At 36.7% G+C, this 17,171-nt stretch overlaps 1 protein-coding gene across 4 annotated transcripts in view; it reads left to right on the forward strand.

Moving 5' to 3' along the window:
- LOC105495244 (ubiquitin specific peptidase 24) overlaps positions 1 to 17,171 on the forward strand; it is a 149,884-nt gene that overhangs the window by 97,400 nt on the left and 35,313 nt on the right. For all 4 annotated transcript variants that reach the window (XM_071092605.1, XM_071092601.1, XM_071092597.1 and 1 more), the window contains exons 39-43: positions 7,921 to 7,982; positions 10,807 to 10,998; positions 11,964 to 12,081; positions 14,214 to 14,358; positions 16,511 to 16,630. In XM_071092605.1, the coding sequence (XP_070948706.1) occupies positions 7,921 to 7,982; positions 10,807 to 10,998; positions 11,964 to 12,081; positions 14,214 to 14,358; positions 16,511 to 16,630 (637 nt within the window). The remainder of the gene's footprint in view (positions 1 to 7,920; positions 7,983 to 10,806; positions 10,999 to 11,963; positions 12,082 to 14,213; positions 14,359 to 16,510; positions 16,631 to 17,171) is intronic.

Below are 17,171 nucleotides of genomic sequence, written 5' to 3' on the forward strand. Positions count from 1 at the left end.
TTCCTTGATAACTAATGTTGAGCGTCTTATCTTGTACTTGTTGGCTATTCGTATATCTTCTTTGGAGAAACATCTATTTTAAGACCTTTGCTCATTTTTAAATTGGATTATTTGTTGTGGAATTCTTTATATATCCTGAATATTGATCCCTTGTCAGATAATACGATATGCAGATATTTTCTCCCAATCTGTGGATTGTCTTTTAGCTCTCTTGATGGTGTCCTATGTATGTATTTTGTCTTCAGTTGCCTGGAAATTATGGCCAAATCCTATGTTACGAAGTTTTCCCCATTTTCTTCTAAGGGTTTTATAGTTTTAGTTCTTACATTTAGGTATTTGATTCATTTCGAGTTTAGTTTTGCATATGGTGTAAGGTAAGGGTCTGACTTCATTCATTCTTTTCCATGTGAATATCCAGTTTTCCCAGTGCTGCTTTTTAAAAATACTATCCTTTCCCCATTGAATGGTTTTGGTGCCCTTGATGAAAATCAGGACCATATGTTTGAGTTCTGTATTGCTATTCCATTGGTCTATATGTCTGTCTTTATACCAGTATAACACTGTTTTGATTACCATAGTATTGTACTAAGTTTGAAATCAGGAAGTATGAGTCTTTCAACCTTGTTCCTCTTTTTCAGGATTGATTTGGCTACTTGGAGAGTCCATGTGAATTTTAGAATGGGTTTTTCTGTTTTTGCAAATGTCTTTGGGATTTTCATAGAGATTTCATTGAACCTGTAGGTGACTTTGAATAGTAATGACATCTTAACAAGATTTTGTCTTTCAATCCTTGAGCACAAGATGTCTTTTCATTATGTCATCTTTAATTTCTTTCAGCAATGTTTGTAGTTTTCACTGTACAAGTTTTTGGTTTCCTTAAGTTGGTTCCTAAGTATTTTACTGTTTTTGATGCTATTGTAGGTGGAATTGTTGATTTCTTTTTCAGTTTGTTCATTGTCAGTGTAAGAAACACAACTGATTTTTGTGTTGATTTTGTATGCTGCAACTTCGCTGAATTTATTAGTTCTAACAGTTTCTTTTGCAGAAACTTTAGGGCTTTCCATATATAGTAACATGTCATCTGCTAACAGATAATTTTACTCCCTTTTCAATTTGGATGTCTTTTATTTCTTTTTCTTGCCTAATTGCTCTGGCTGAAACCTTCAACACTATGTTGAATAGAAGTGGTAAAAGTGGGCATCCTTGTTTCTGCTGTTAGGATAAATACTTTCAGTCATTCAGCATTGAGTGTTAGCTGTGGGTTTTTCATATCTGACTTTATTATGTTGAGGTAGTTCCCTTCTATTTGTAGTTTGTTAAGTGTTTTTATCATGAAAATGGGTTAAATTTTATCAAATGCTTTTTCTGCTTTGATTGAAATAATCATGTAGGTCTTTTTCTTTCTTTCCCTTAATATGGGATTACATTGATTTTTGTACCCTGGACCATACTTGAATTCCAGGAGTCAATCCCACTTGTTCATGGGGTGTAATCCTTTAAATGCACTGCTTTGGTTTGATAGTATTTTGTTCAGGATTTTTGCATTAGCATTCATAAAGGATATTGGTCTGTAGTTTTCTTGTGGTGTCTTTTTCTCACTTTTGTGTCAGGGTAATACTGGTGTCATAGAATGAGTTAGGAAATGTTACCTCCTCTTCAGTTTTTTGAAAGAGCTTGAGAAGACTTGGTGGTAATTCTTTAAATATTTGGTAGAATTCACCAGTGAAGCCATCTGGTCCAGGGTTTTTCTTTGTTGGGAGTTTTTGGTTTGTTTTTTTTTTTTTTTTTGGATTACCAATTCAGTCTCCTTGCTGAATAGATTTGTTTACCTTTTCTGTTTCTTCTGATTCAATCGTGGTAGGTTTTGTGTTTCTAGGAATTTGTCCACTTCATCTAGGTTAATTTGTTGGCATACAGTTGCTTATGGTACTCTCTTATATCCTGTTCATTTCTATAAAATTGGTGGTTACGTACCCACTTCCATTTCTGAGTTTAGTAATTTGATCCTTCGGCCTTTTTTGTCTTAGTCTACCTAAAGATTTGTTGGTTTTGTTGATCTTTTCAAAGAGCCAACTTTTGATTTCACTGATTTTTTTTTTTCTTTTTGGTATTTTTTTTTATCATTCTTTATTTCCACTCTAATCTTTACTCATTTCTTTCCTTCTACTAGCTTTAAGTTTGGTTTGTTCTTCTTTTTCTAGTTCCTTAGGTGTAAAGTTAGGTTGTCAGTTGGATCCTTTTCTTGTTTTTAATGTAAGCATTTATTTTAATTATACTTTAAGTTCTGGGATAAATGTGCAGAACATGCAGGTTTGTTACATAGGTATACACATGCCATAGTGGTTTGCTGCACCCATCAACCCGTCATCTACATTAGGTATTTCTCTTAATGCTGTCCCTCCCCTAGCCCGCCACCACTGCCCCCAATAGGCCCCGGTGTGTGGTGTTCCCCTCCCTGTGTCATGTGTTCTCATTGTTCAGCTCCCACTTATGAGTGAGAATATGCAGTGCTTGGTTTTCTGTTCTTGTGTTAGTTTGCTGAGACTGATGGTTTCCAGCTTCATCTGTGTCACTGCAAAGGACATGAACTCATCCCTTTTTATGGCCACATAGTGTTCCATGGTGTATATGTGCCACATTTTCTTTATCCAGTCTATCATTGATGGGCATTTGGGTTGGTTCCAAGTCTTTGCTATTGTGAACAGTGCCTCAGTAACCACACGTGTGTATGTGTCTTTATAGTAAAATTATTTATAATCCTTTGGGTATATATCCAGTAATGGGATTGCTGGGTCAAATGGTATTTCTAGTTCTAGATCCTTAAGGAATTGCCACACTGTCTCCACAATGGTTGAACTAATTTACACTTCCACCAACAGTGTAAAAGTGTTTCTCTACATCCTCTCCAGCATCTGTTGTTTCCTGATTTTTAATGATCGCCATTCTAACTGATGTGAGATGGTATCTCATTGCAGTTTTGATTTGCATTTCTCTGCAGTGATGATGAGCTTTTTTTCATGTTTGTTGACCACTTCTTTTGAGAAATATCTATTCATATCCTTTGCCCACTTTTAGATGGAGTTGTTTTATTCTTGTAAGTTTGTTTAAGTTCTTTGTAGATTCTGGATATTAGCCCTTTGTCAGATGGATAGACTGCAAAAATGTTCTCCCATTCTGTAGGTTGCCTGTTCATTCTGATGATAGTTTCTTTTGCTGTGCAGAAACTCTTTTGTTTAATTATATCCCGTTTGTCAGTTTTGGCTTTTGTTGCCATTGCTTTTGGTGTTTTAGTAATGAAGTCCTTGCCCATGCCTGTGTCCTGAATGGTATTGCCTAGGTTTTCTTCTAGAGTTTTTATGGTTTTAGGTCTTACGTTTAAGTCTTTAATCCATCTTGAGCTAATTTTTGTATAAGGTGTAAGGAAGGGGCCGAGTTTCAGTTTTCAGCATAGAGCTAGTCAGTTTTCCCAACACCATTTATTAAATAGGGAATCATTTCCCCATTGCTTATTTTTGTCAGGTTTGTCAAAGATCAGATGGTTGTAGTAGATGTGTGGCGTTATTTTTGAGGCCTCTGTTCTCTTCCATTCGTTTATAAATCTGTGTTGGTACAGTACCATGCTGTTTTGATTGCTGTAGCCTTTTGGTGTAGTTTGAAGTCAGGTAGCATGATGCCTTCAGCTTTGTTCTTTTTGCTTAGGATTGTCTTGGCTATACAGGTTCTTTTTTGGTTCCATATGAAATTTAAAGTAGTTTTCTCTAATTCTGTGAAGAAAGTCAGTGGTAGCTTGATAGGGATAGCATTGAATCTATAAATTACTTTGGGCAGTATGGCCATTTTCACAATATTGATTATTCCTATGCACGAGCATGGAATGTTTTTCCATTTGTTTGCGTCCTCTCTTATTTCCTGAGCAGTGGTTTGTAGTTCTCCTTGAAAAAGTCCTTCATATGCCTTGTAAGTTGTATTCCTAGGTATTTTATTCTGTTTGTAGTAATTGTGAATGGGAGTTCACTCATGATTTGGCTCTCTGTTTGTCTGTTATTGGTGTGTAGGAATGCTTGTGATTTTTGCACATTGATTTTGTATCCTGAGACTTTGCTGAAGTTGCTTATCAGCTTAAGGAGATTTTGGCCCAAGAGCAGATGGGGTTTTCTAAATATAGAATCATGTCATCTGCAGACAGAGACAATTTGACTTCCTGTCTTCCTATTTGAATACCCTTTATTTCTTTCTCTTGCCTGATTGCCCTGGCCAGAACTTCCAATACTATGTTAAAGAAGAGTGGTGAGAGAGGTCATCCTTGTCTTGTGCCAGTTTTCAAAGGGAATGCTTCCAACTTTTGCCCATTCAGTATGATATTGGCTATGGGTTTGTCATAAATAGCTCTTACTATATTTGAGATACGTTCCATCAATACCTAGTTTATTGCATATGTTAAACCAGCCTTGCTTCCCAGGGATGAAGCCGACTTGATCGTGGTGGATAGCTTTTTGATGTGCTGCTGGATTCAGTTTGCCAGTATTTTATTGAGGATTTTCACATCAATGTCATCAGGGATATTGGCCCGAAATTTTCTTTTTTTGTTGTGTCTCTGCCAGGTTTTGGTATCAGGATGATGCTGGCCTCATAAAATGAGTTAGGGAGGAGTCCCTCTTTTTCTCTTGTTTGGAATAGTTTCAGAAGGAATGGTACCAGCTCCTCTTTGTACGTCTGGTAGAATTCAGCTGTGAATCCATCTGGTCCTGGGCTTTTTTTTTTGGTTGGTAGGCTTTGGTTGAGGCATACCAAATTGAGGTTGGTATGCCTCAATTTCAGAACTTGTTATTGGTCTATTCAGGGATTCAACTTTTTCTTGGTTTAGTCTTGGGAGGGTGTATGTGTTTAGGAATTTATCCATTTCTTCTAGATTTTCTAGTTTATTTACATAGAGGTGTTTATAGTATTCTCTGATGGTAGTTTGTATTTCTGTGGGATCAGTGGCGATATATCCTTTATCATTTTTTGTTGTGTCTATTTGATTCTTCTCTCTTTTCTTCTTAATCTGGCTAGTGGTCTAGGAATATTTACCAAGCAAATGGAAAGCAAAAAAAAAAAGCAGGGGTTGCAATCCTAGTCTCTGATAAAACAGACTTTAAACCAACAAAGGTCAGAAAAAGACAAAGAAGGACATTACACAGTGGTAAAGAGATCAATGCAACAAAAAGAGCTAACTATCCTAGATATATATGCACCCAATACAAGAGCACCCAGATTCATAAAGCAAGTTCTTAGAGACCTACAAAGAGACTTAGACTCCCACACAATAATAGTAGGAGACTTGAACACCCCACTGTCAGTATTAGATCAATGAGACAGAAAATTAATAAGAATATTCAGGACTTGAACTCAGCTCTGGACCAAGCAGACCTAATAGACATCTACAGAACTCTCCACCCCAAATCAACAGAATATACATTCTTTTCAGCACCACATTGCACTTGTTCTAAAATTGACCACATAATTGGAAGTAAAACACTCCTCAGCGGAAGAATGGAAATTGTAACAATCTCTCAGACCACAGTGCAATCAAATTAGAACTCAGGATTGAGAAACTCACTCAAAATCGCACAACTACATGGAAACTGAACAACCTGCTCCTGAATGACTACTGGGTAAATAATGAAATTAAGGCAGAAATAAATAAGTTCTGTGAAACCAATGAGAACAAAGACACAACGTACCAGAATCTCTGGGACACAGCTAAAGCAGTGTTTAGAGGCAAATTTATAGCACTAAATGCCCACAGGAGAAAGCAGGAAAGATCTAAAATCAACACCCTAACATCACAGTTAAAAGAACTAGAGAAGCAAGAGCAAACAAATTCAGAAGCTAGCAGAAGACAAGAAATAACTAAGATCAGAGCAGAACTGAAGAAGACAGTGACATGAAGAACTTTTCAAAAAATCAGTGATTCAAGGAGCTGATTTTTTGAAAAGCTTAACGAAATAAATGTAAGCATTTATAGCTATGAATTTCCATCTCATAACACTTTTGATATTTCCCATAATTTTTGGCAAGTTGTATTTTTGTTTTCATTTGTCTTAATATATTTTCTAATTTCCCTTCTGGTTTCTTTGATCCATTCTTGACTTTTTTTTTAATACCTCTGTTTTCTAGATACAATATGTATAATCTATAGAATTTCTCAAATTTAGTTATAATTTTATCTGTTGTTTGCAAGTCTTTATTACAGGATTAAATGTGTGTATAAACACTTGTTATATTCTCATTCACTTTCTAATATACAGAGATTTCTGGCCCCCATATCCAGGCTTCTACATAAATATTATTTTAAAACATTTAACCTTCTGTTTTAACATTCCAAATGTCTAAGAAAGAAGTCAACATTTTGGTTTCTGAGATAAGGTCATTGTGAGTGACTTAGAAATGTTAAAAATTCAGCCAAAACGTAAAAATTATGTTATAGTTTACCATCAAGATTTAAGCTGAATTAGACATTAGCTGTATATTTCTGGTAATAAAAAATAATTCTTTAGTGATATTTCAGAGAATGGCTTCCCCCAGTAAACATATGAATTAAAAGCTGTAGAAATTTCTTCTTTTGTCTTTGTATACTTTTTACTTTAGAATTCCAACTTTTCCTGGTTAAAATTTTTCTAAACAGACGAACTTTTTATTTGAAAGACAAATGATTCTTCAGTATAAATGTTTAAGCCATTTTTTAAGAAGTTAAAGCTATTGTGCTTATACTTGTAAGCCAGTTTACTTAAGTACATGTTAATTTTTTATTTAATATTAAGTTCCTCTAAGTTTTACGAAAGAAGCAGAAAGCATTAGACGAGAATTTTAACATACACTCTTAAAGAATCCTTAAAAATATGTTGAAGGTAGAGCTTTTTAATTTCACATCAAACTGAATCTTTAATTATATGTTTGCATAATTTAAAAAATTACGTCTCACAGCTTTTTTTAATGCCCAAGTTTGGTACATATTTTCTCCCTCAGTAGTATGATGATGATAGTTGCATGCTAAATACCAGGAAAAAAAAAAACCAGTATGGTGATAATAATAGCAGTTACCATGGGCCAAGTATATGCCACACAGCATACTAAACTGCTTATGTATGTTTTTCTTTTAATCCTCAGACTGGCCTAATGAGTTTGGCAGTTTTATTGTCTTCATTTTTTATAACTATAATTCTTGGTTCATTATATATTCTCCTCATTAGTTTGTGCTTGAACCTTTTCTACATGTTTGTGTATATGCATCTGTTTTTTATTTCCAATACTATAGTAAGCGTTTTAGAAGTTACAATACTAAAAGTTAAAAGTGTAATAGTTGTCCATGGGACATCCAGCTGCTATAAGTACAGGAGCCAGGTTTAAAACCCATTTGTGTCTGATTCTAAAACCTGTGCTGTTCACTACTATAATTGCAGAAAAAGCTGCTTTGATCATCCTCTGTAAAATAGTTTCCCTGTGTCTTTCTCTTCTTACTCTGCTCTATTTTTCTTCTTAGTGCATATTACCACTTGACAAATGTGTATATTTCTGATTTGTTGTTTGTCTCCCTTCTTAATTTCACTGATCTCCCAAAACAGTTCCAGGCATTTGTAGGTGCTTAGCAGATACAGGTTGAAATGTAAATGAATGAAATGAGTGTATTATGTATGCAGTCTGTACATTTATTATTTTAAGATGTGATAGATTTAATGTTTCCCTCTCTTTACACTGTTATTTCTATTACTATATTTGCATTAGTAAAATCAATATCCTTCTTGCTAAAATATAGAATTTGAATTAATATGAAAGTGGTATGCTTATGAAACTTGTTTTATGAACTTGTTCTTACAAGGAAAATGCTTTTTATTTTCAAATCAGTCTCTTATTAGTAACTGAAACCTTTCTGTTTTTTAGACTGTTATCTCAGTGTATGGAGTATTTTGATTTGAGATGCCAGTTATTAGATGATCTGACAAGTAAGTAAATGACTAATATGTAGGGGAGAGGGACTGGGGAAGAGTAGAAGAGAAAGTCACATGGACATTTCTAAGTATAATTTACATATCTCAGGTGTAAATAAAATTACAGTTATTGTTTGAAGTTGAACCTTGTTTTCTTGAAAATAGCATATAAACCTATGTACCAGTGAGCTCTTCTTCTGTTACATAACCAGTCATTAATGAATTGAGAAAATTTGTTGATTTTTAAATTGTCTAAGGCTCATATTTTAATTACACTGATACAAAACTATTATGAAGGGTCTTTCTCTCCAGTGTAGTCTGTTATAATTTTAAAGGTTGATTGTCGAAGGAAAGAGGGACTCTTTATTGCAGCATGTTGATAGTGTTAGAAGTCAGTTCATTAGTGTTACTTGTAAAGTGTCACGGTTAGAAATTCTTTTGTTAGTGTGCTTAGATTTTAATTGTACTTACCCTTAAATAATGCAAATGTATGTTGCAATGCTCTGTGTAAATTTTAGTTCAGATCAAGAGTTTGTTCTCCACTCTTTACAGAGAATTTGCTTCAGCTTACAGGAAATTAATAAAATAAAAATCAGGATCCACAAAAATAGCAATTGGTAAAGAACGTCAAGGCCAGGAGGAAAAAAGATACCTCAGAATTAATTTGTGAGGTTCCTGAAAGCCAGAAGTAAAAAGAAAACAGCATATGGTTAGTTGTTCAGCATATGGTTAGAATGCCCTGTAAGAAGAAATAGAATAGTTTCTCAAAAGAAGCAAATCTCTTTCCCAGCACCTAAGTCTAAAAGAAATTTCATACAAAGGCCATCATGTAATGGACACATAAAGACAGTGACTAATAATCCTCAACAACATTTCTGTGGTGGCAGATGCCTTCATCAGTTTCGTAAGTGTCTGTCAAAAACAGGAGGTGGCTGGGTGCAGTGGCTCATGCCTGTAATCATGGTACCTTGGGAGGCCAAGGCGGGCGGATCACTTGAGATCAGGAGTTTCAGACCAGCCTGGCCGACATGGTGAAACCTTGTGTCTACCAAAAACACAAAAATCAGCCGGGCGTGGTGGCGTGTGTCTGTAATCCCAGCTGCTTGGGAGGCTGAAGCAGGAGAATCGCTTGAACCCGGGAGGTAGAGGTTGCAATGAGCCGAGATTGCACCACTGCACTCCAGCCTGGGTGACAGAGGAAGACAAAGTCTCCAAAAAATAAAAAAGAAAAACAGGCCACATTGCTCTGAGCAATGCAGTGGAATTGGTTTTGTGAAGAGGGAGTTAATACAGTGTGAGAGTGTGTCTTGATTCAGAGAGAAGATCTGTTGGATCTAGCGAAGTGGGTGGACTACATGTCCATCTGACAGTCTCACGTAACACTGGTTTTCACCCAGGCTCCCAGGGAAAGCTGACCAGCAGCCATCCAGGCTTTGCTTTCTGCTCTGCAGCAAGGACAGGAATCATGAGTTGGCTACACACATGCAACTTTGAAATGAATGAATGAGTTTTTATTGTAGACCTTCCCTGTGTTGTTGAGTGATAAATGAGGGACCCAGGATCTCTTGTTAAGATCTTGGGAGGTGAGGGGAATTAATTCTCAGGTAATAACATGTCTTGAAACAAACAATATTTGCCATTTCTGGAGTGTTTTCCATAAGCCAGTGCCTACACTAGCACTAAGCCAGTGCCTACACAGTGCCGACACAGCACCCTGCCGTGTAGGTGCTGGTCTCTTTGCATAAATAAGGAAAGAAGATCACACAGTAAGTGGTAGACATAGGGTTTGTATCTGGTCCCAGTCCAGCTCTGACTGACCCTAAAGCGTCCTTCACTTCACTGTGTGGAGACCCTGCTTGCTTCTCACTAGTACAGTGGAAGAAGAGCATAATCACTCTTCCTCTCCTCCCCAGTCTCAATTTCCAATGTGAAATTGTGCTTTAAGTCCTTGTTTGAAGGGGCAAGTGAAATACATAATACAAAAGAACAGAGTAGTTCTCAGGAGTTTGGCACATTGTTTAGAAACCTGGACTCTGGCAGCTGTACTTCTGACCTCATTGTCCTTTGCTGAACTCAGCCCTCCCTTGGTTCAGGTAATACTGCAGGAGTGTTGATTCTCCTCGTACTCTTCTACCCCTTCTTTCTCTAGAAGATTTTGTTTCCTGGGACTTCTGCTACCCCCCACCAAACCAGGAGCTCCTTCAGAGCGGGATTTGTCTCCCTCATCTTACAGCCTCAGCATGTGGCACAGTGACCTGCACAGAGGAGGCAACCAATAAGTAGTTTATGAATGAGGGTGCCTTCATTCCCTGTGGGCAGCAGCTGTCGCCTACTATTTGTTAATGACAGTTTTGTGGGGGTTTTTTGTTTGTTTGTTTTGTTTATTTTTTGAGACAGAGTCTTGCTGTTTTCACCCAGGCTGGAGTGCAGTGGCATGATCTCGGCTCACTGCAACCTCTGCTTCCTGGGTTCAAGCAATTCTCCTGCCCCAGCCTCCTGAGTAGCTGGGACTACAGACACGCACCACCATGCCCTTCTAATTTTTGTATTTTTAGTAGAGACGGGGTTTCACCATGCTGGCCAGGCTGGTCTCGAACTCCTGACCTCGTGAACCGCCCACCTCAGCCTCCCAAAGTGCTGGGATTACAGATGTGAGCCAGCAGCCCCGGCCTTAATGATAGTTTTTTTAAGATCTATGAAATAAAAAATCGGGGCTTGACTTTGCTTACTTCAATTCAAGACTTTGACTGCTTGACGTTGCTTACTTTAGTTCAAGACTTTGACTCCGTAAAGGGAAATTCTTCTTAGTTTGTAATGGATTTTTTTTTTTCCTTCTTAGCTTCAGAAATGGAGCAGTTAAGGATCAGCCCAGCTACCATGCTTGAAGATGAGATTACTTGGCTGGATAACTTTGAACCTAATCGCACAGCTGAATGTGAGACCAGTGAAGCGGACAACATCTTACTGGCAGGGCACTTACGCCTCATCAAGACCCTTCTTTCACTCTGTGGGGCAGAAAAGGAAATGCTTGGTAATTATTGCTTCATCTTATATGGCAGATTCTTCAGTGCTCAATTATTGCCAGTGTGTGTAATTGGGAAAATAAGATAGATGCCAAGTGTTCCATGGAAAATTGACCCTTCACACAGTAGGAAATTGTCTGTTATTTTAGTGGCTAACAAATTTAAGGTGTACTTTACCCATGTCATTAAACAACATAGAGAATGTCATAGCGTTCAAAATAGCTGGATCACATAACTTCCTAATACCAAATAAGAATTATAATTCAAAGTATATTTTTCTCTTTTTGCTGTTAGATACTTTATAATACATAATTTACTGTCTGTCTTCTTTTAAGGGGGATTCTCATCTGAGGAGGCAGCCCCTAACCACCCCTGCCCTCCAGTGGTGGGGTACATATGAGGTTCTCCTAGGGTGCACATGTAATTTGTAAAAGATTATTCAGTATTATAAATTGTATTCAGAAGACAAATGAAAAATTAACTCTTTTATAACACAAACCAAGCTTTACAAAATATTCTCAGCTACTGGGAATATATAGAAAAGAGTGATTCTTAACCAGAGAGAGAAAGACATATCATTTTAAACTAAAGAGGCAAGATTTTAAAAGTTTCAGGAACCCTTATGTGGACTCCCCTATGCCCAGAGTAAAAACTATTCACTCAAACCATTCTGCCTTGTGGTGTTCTTGGCACTTGTGTTTCTAAAGTGAAAGCTTGACTCCTTTCACTGTATTGTAAGCCCATAAAGGAAAGCACCCTCACCTACCTATCTTTGTATTCTGTGCCCTTTGTATTCTACCCCACGAGCTTTGCCATGTAGTAAGTTCTCAAAAAATAAACATTAAATTAAACTAAATGCCCTGCTTTTGGCTAGCCTCAGGTACCTTTGCTGCTCTGATAAGAAAGCGCAAGATAGGATCTTTGAATTAAAATATATGTTCATCTTCAACATGAATATTATGCTCTATTCCAGGTTCATCACTCATTAAACCATTGTTAGATGACTTCCTTTTCCGAGCTTCTAGAATTATTTTAAATAGTCATTCTCCAGCTGGCAGTGCCGCCATCAGTCAACAGGACTTTCATCCAAAGTATGGAAAATGCACGTTGTGTTCAGTTTTGGTAAAAATTCTAATTTGAAACTTCAGTCCCAAAAGATTTTGTTAACTTGGAGTTTGTCTTCCATCCGTGAGTCTGTATATCCTATGTTATCCACTAAATGAAGAAATGCATGTGAAGGGGCTTAGCGTCAAGCCTGCCTGGCACATAGTAAGCATGGAGCAAGTGTGCTGGCACCATTATTATCATCAGAATGGAAGAACAAATAAAATGTGGCTAACTTGGTCAGTAACAAATTCCAAGAGAAATGAAGGTTATAAGAATTATGTCCAAAGTACAAGTAAATAGACTCTGAGTACAATCTTGAAGGTTTCTCAGGAGAAAACGATAGGTGCTTTAGTGCATGAACCTTGTCGTTTGCTGAGTGCTGGCTGTGTTCTGTTAACTACAACTGCTCACGATTTATTGCAGGAGTAATTTTGGAATCAAATTTTGTATTAGTTTTATGGATACAAATTTGAAATATCTCTTTGTAATGTTGACCCTACTAGAGTGGTATTTATACTCTTGCGGGTAGGAAGAAGAGGCAGAGCTACAAGCTGCTATTTCATTTGCTCCAAATCTAACTAACTTTGTTCCTTTCTTGTGAAAACCAGAGTTAATTGAGTAATCCTGAAGAAACTGATTTGCTATTTATAGTGAAAAGGGTTCCTGTACAATATCAGTGGTTATTGAAATGGACAAGGCATAATAAATAGTATTTTGTGGAATCCTAAGAGGTATCTTATCATGTATAAATATTTCTTTACGTAAAGTTGCCTCATTAGCAAAATCTGTTTTAGGTAAGAAAAAAAAGCAAAACCCTTCATTAGAACTCTTGGGGTGTTCCTCAGGCTGTGACTCCCATCCTCATTGCTATCCCAGCCCTGTTTTGGAAGATTTGGTGCTAGGTCTATGAGCATCTTTTATTAAAGCAGCAGAAACAAGTGAATATTTTAATTTTCAGTAAACACAAAAGACATTTCTTTAGCAGTTTTATTATTAATAAAAGCAGTTCCTCCATAAATGAAGAAGGAAGGAGTGTTTTTATAAAAATCATATACAGTGCCTTGACTAAAAAACGAAGTATTTGTTCATCCCTCCCCATTGTACTGAATGGTGTTGATTTATCACAGTAACTCCCAGTCTTTTCCCACCAAAACCTTCAAGGAAGAAAGAGATTTAAAATACACAGAAACTCTTTTCAGAAGTAATGCTATTTTGTATCACAGTAACAAAGCAACTTTTAATGTTTAACCTGTGTAAATGGCACCTCCCTATTCTTTTCTTACTGTCCTTTGCAACCCTGAAGTTCAGATAAGAAGCAAAGGACAGTGCCAGCTCCATGGCCATTGTCCTCAGTGCCTGGTGTTGTGCTGGTCTAAAAGCCTCATAATCCCCCCCCCTTAAATGCCTCCTACACTCCCTGAGTGTTTCACCCAGAGGTTGGCATCCTCTTTTCTGTGTATCCTTCTTAACCAGTGATCCCTCAGTAATGCAAGGTTAGCATTGGTTAAAGTGAGATATAATTGTCCGTCCCCAAAGTGATTTCTACTACAAGGCAGGCAGTGTAGAAAGCCTTTGATTTCATGCAGAATGCTTGCTAGTTATCTTTTGTGTCACTTTAAACGAATTGATTTGACAAGCTGTATTTCCGTTTCCATTTTTTCATAGAAAGTTCACATAAAATGTTTACGGCTATCTATTCTGGTTTTTACAGCCTTCTTTTGCTGCCAGTTATATATTCAGATCTTAGGATGACAGCGATAAAATCTTTCTGCATACCTATTTTATTTGAAAGACAGTTATTCCCATGTCATCTTTATTACAGAGTTCTCTTTACTCTTTCTCCTCCATTCTTGCTGATCCATTCATTAGATAAGACTCCTCTGATCATAAGTGAAAGAATTTTGCTACTTTATCATCAGGCCAAGAAGATAGTTATTAATTCCTTCTGTATTCATGACCTCTAGATTACTAGATGTCTGGGGTTAGACCTGACTTAAGTATGTTTATCCTCAAATTGGACAAATTGGAGCTCTTCTAATTCCAACTGTTGTTTTAGTTTAATGAGTAATTTAAGTAGACTATTCATTGTTGAAATTGACTTGTGTCTTGTTTGTAGGTGTAGTACAGCGAATAGCCGATTGGCAGCCTATGAAGTCCTTGTGATGTTGGCTGATAGTTCACCTTCAAATCTTCAAATTATTATAAAAGAACTGCTTTCTATGCATCACCAACCTGACCCTGCTCTTACCAAGGAGTTTGATGTAGGTTTTCTAGACCTTGATGAACTTAATTTTTTTAGAATGATCTCTTAAACATATAATTTTAAGACTGTATTTGCATTCTGCTGACCACAAAGAAAGTCAGTATTATTATTTTGCTTACTGTGTTCACATACTCAAATCAAGTATAAGCTATAGTATCACTCTAATATACTGAATATATTGTGAAATAGTATCCTTTTAATTAAAGAGGGAGAGACATTTTCAAGTTGCTTGGTAGTTATTCTAAAATAACTACCAAGTAAATAAGTAAAAAGTAGCATTCCAACCTATTTTTTGAGCAACTTTATGCTGGGCATAGGCCAGACCCTAGAGATACAAGTCAAGTAGACACTGGCTCTATCACAGTACAGCCTATGTTCAGTTAAATTCAATGAAGATTTATTGAGATTAGTATGTGCTAAGAGGCATATTTGGCTTTTGGAGCTCAAAAATGGAAATAGGATCCTAGCCCTCAAGCAGGTCAGTGTATAGTGAAAGAGGCCCATAAGCAGATAATTTCAGTATAATGTGATACGATACAAGATAGAGGTATGTCCGGAATGCTCTACTAACACAGAGAGGCACTTTACCACCAGCTCAGAAGGCTTCTTAGAGGAGATGAAACTTAAAATAGGGCCGTAAAAACTAGTGAGCCCGGTGAAGCAAGGTGGGAAGGTCATTCCATTCCAGTAATGTGAAGAATATGAACAAAGCTATGGAGCCATGAAATAGCTTAGTGTATGTTGGGATCTGCGAGAGGGAAGTATATTACAGGTCCACTGGAGTACCAGACCAGAAATGGGAGGATGCTTTCAAAGCTGCCTTTTGTGTTCTCTAACATCACAGAAAACCAGACTTACCCTCTAGATGCCTGAGTTAAGTATTACAGAACAGAGGGGTTAGGTAGGAAAGGAAGTGGGGACAGATGTCCTAAATAGAGGGAATAGCACTTGGCAAAGACTTAGAAGTGTGGGCTGTCATAAATTGGAAATGGTTTTGATTGATCAAAATGGGTTTATAATGCTTTAGTTTGTAGGTTATGTGTTACTTTATATGCATTTATTTAATCAGATTTTTGAACTTTTTATGTTTTTCCTTACGCATAATGAAGGCAATATCTGTGTTAGATATTTATATTTTTAACACTGTTATAAACCAGTTTTTTTTAATCTATGCTTTGGACTACAAATAAATTTCGGTGTTAATTAGGTCTTAGAAATAATCCTGCTCTAAGTATATGTCTGATGTTATTGAAGAATAAGTAATATTTAGCAATTGCTTGAGGTCTAGAAGACCTACACATTTATGTCTGCTAGTTGGTTATTACATGGATGCAGATACTTGATATGTGCAGATAACATGATTCTGGTCATGGCATGAGAACCAAGATCTTGCTGTAATAGCATTTCAAAGTGTAAAATTACAGTATCCTTTTCCACGTGGAGAAATGCCATGTTGAACTTTATCCACTATGCTTTTTCTGGATCATTTCTACCCAGAAAAGCTCTGTACTAGGGTCTGTGTTATTTCAAAACACTTGTAAGTAAAATGGTAGGATAATCACCTATTTAATTATATGTTTACTGGAAAAAGTTTAATAGAAGAATGTTACCTTCTCTAAAAGGAATTACAATATGAGCCTTCTTTTACCATCCAGATTGGTCAGGATCCTTCATGGTAATCACTTCCTAGACTCACATTCCTTTTTTTCAGAGTACTACCTTAATTCATGAATATATATCAGGACATTTGCTTGATTATGCCTCTTTACCCTAATAGACTATAAGCGCCTTGAGATCAGGAGCCATGCACATTTCTGTTCTCTCTTATATCCCATGCACAGTGCCTGGCATATAGTAGGGTATTTAATCAATATTTGTTGAATGATAAGTGACTATATAAATAGATAAATATACACCTATCTGCCAGGTATTTTATGAATGAAAAAGCAACATTGAGATAGCAGTATTTGATAATTATATCGGCATCTGCAGAAGTACTTCATGAACATAGGTTTTTGCCAGCATAGCTTTCATAACATGCTGGATGGATAAATCTGTGAATGTATCTCCCACATAGCTATAGTGTAAATGTGTCTGTGGCAGAGATGCTCATTCTCCTCCTCTGCTGTTTCTATTCCTCTCTTTCCCAGTACCTTCCCCCAGTGGATAGCAGGTCCAGTTCAGGGTTTGTGGGGCTGAGGAATGGTGGTGCAACTTGTTATATGAATGCAGTCTTCCAGCAGCTGTATATGCAACCTGGGCTCCCTGAGGTGATTTCCTTTTTCTGTCCTTTTTGGTATGATAGATAATATGTGCGTTACTTGAAAATTGTTTCATAGTTTTTTATTGCTTTTGGGGTTTGCTAAAACGAGACATGGCGATTCTTTAGTAGCTCCTGAGATGTGTAGAGACATGTTGTTTATAATCACACATTTTTATAAAGCTGCTGTTGTAATAAGCTGCCTGTATTACAGATGGACTTGGCCTAATGTGAATTTTGAACTCCAAAGTTGTTTTTAAATTATGTTCCATAAGGTTACAATTTTAGTATTTTAGAAATATATGGGGTCTACCATGAGCACTTTACAATAATATGGCAGTGGCTTGTAATATGGTAGTCAGTGGTTTTGAGAGTATTCCATGTGTATTGGGCTGCACTTATTACTAGACCAATTTTCATAATCAGAGCTTAAGGACATGATTTGTTCATAATTAAACCAGATAGAAATTACTGAAGTTAAATATCTGCAGCATTACAGCCATGTTCAAACATACATAACATTCTAAAAAAGTAATGTGGGTACTAACGTG

This window comes from Macaca nemestrina, chromosome 1 (assembly GCF_043159975.1).
Source record: "Macaca nemestrina isolate mMacNem1 chromosome 1, mMacNem.hap1, whole genome shotgun sequence".
Taxonomy (NCBI): Eukaryota; Metazoa; Chordata; class Mammalia; order Primates; family Cercopithecidae; genus Macaca; species Macaca nemestrina.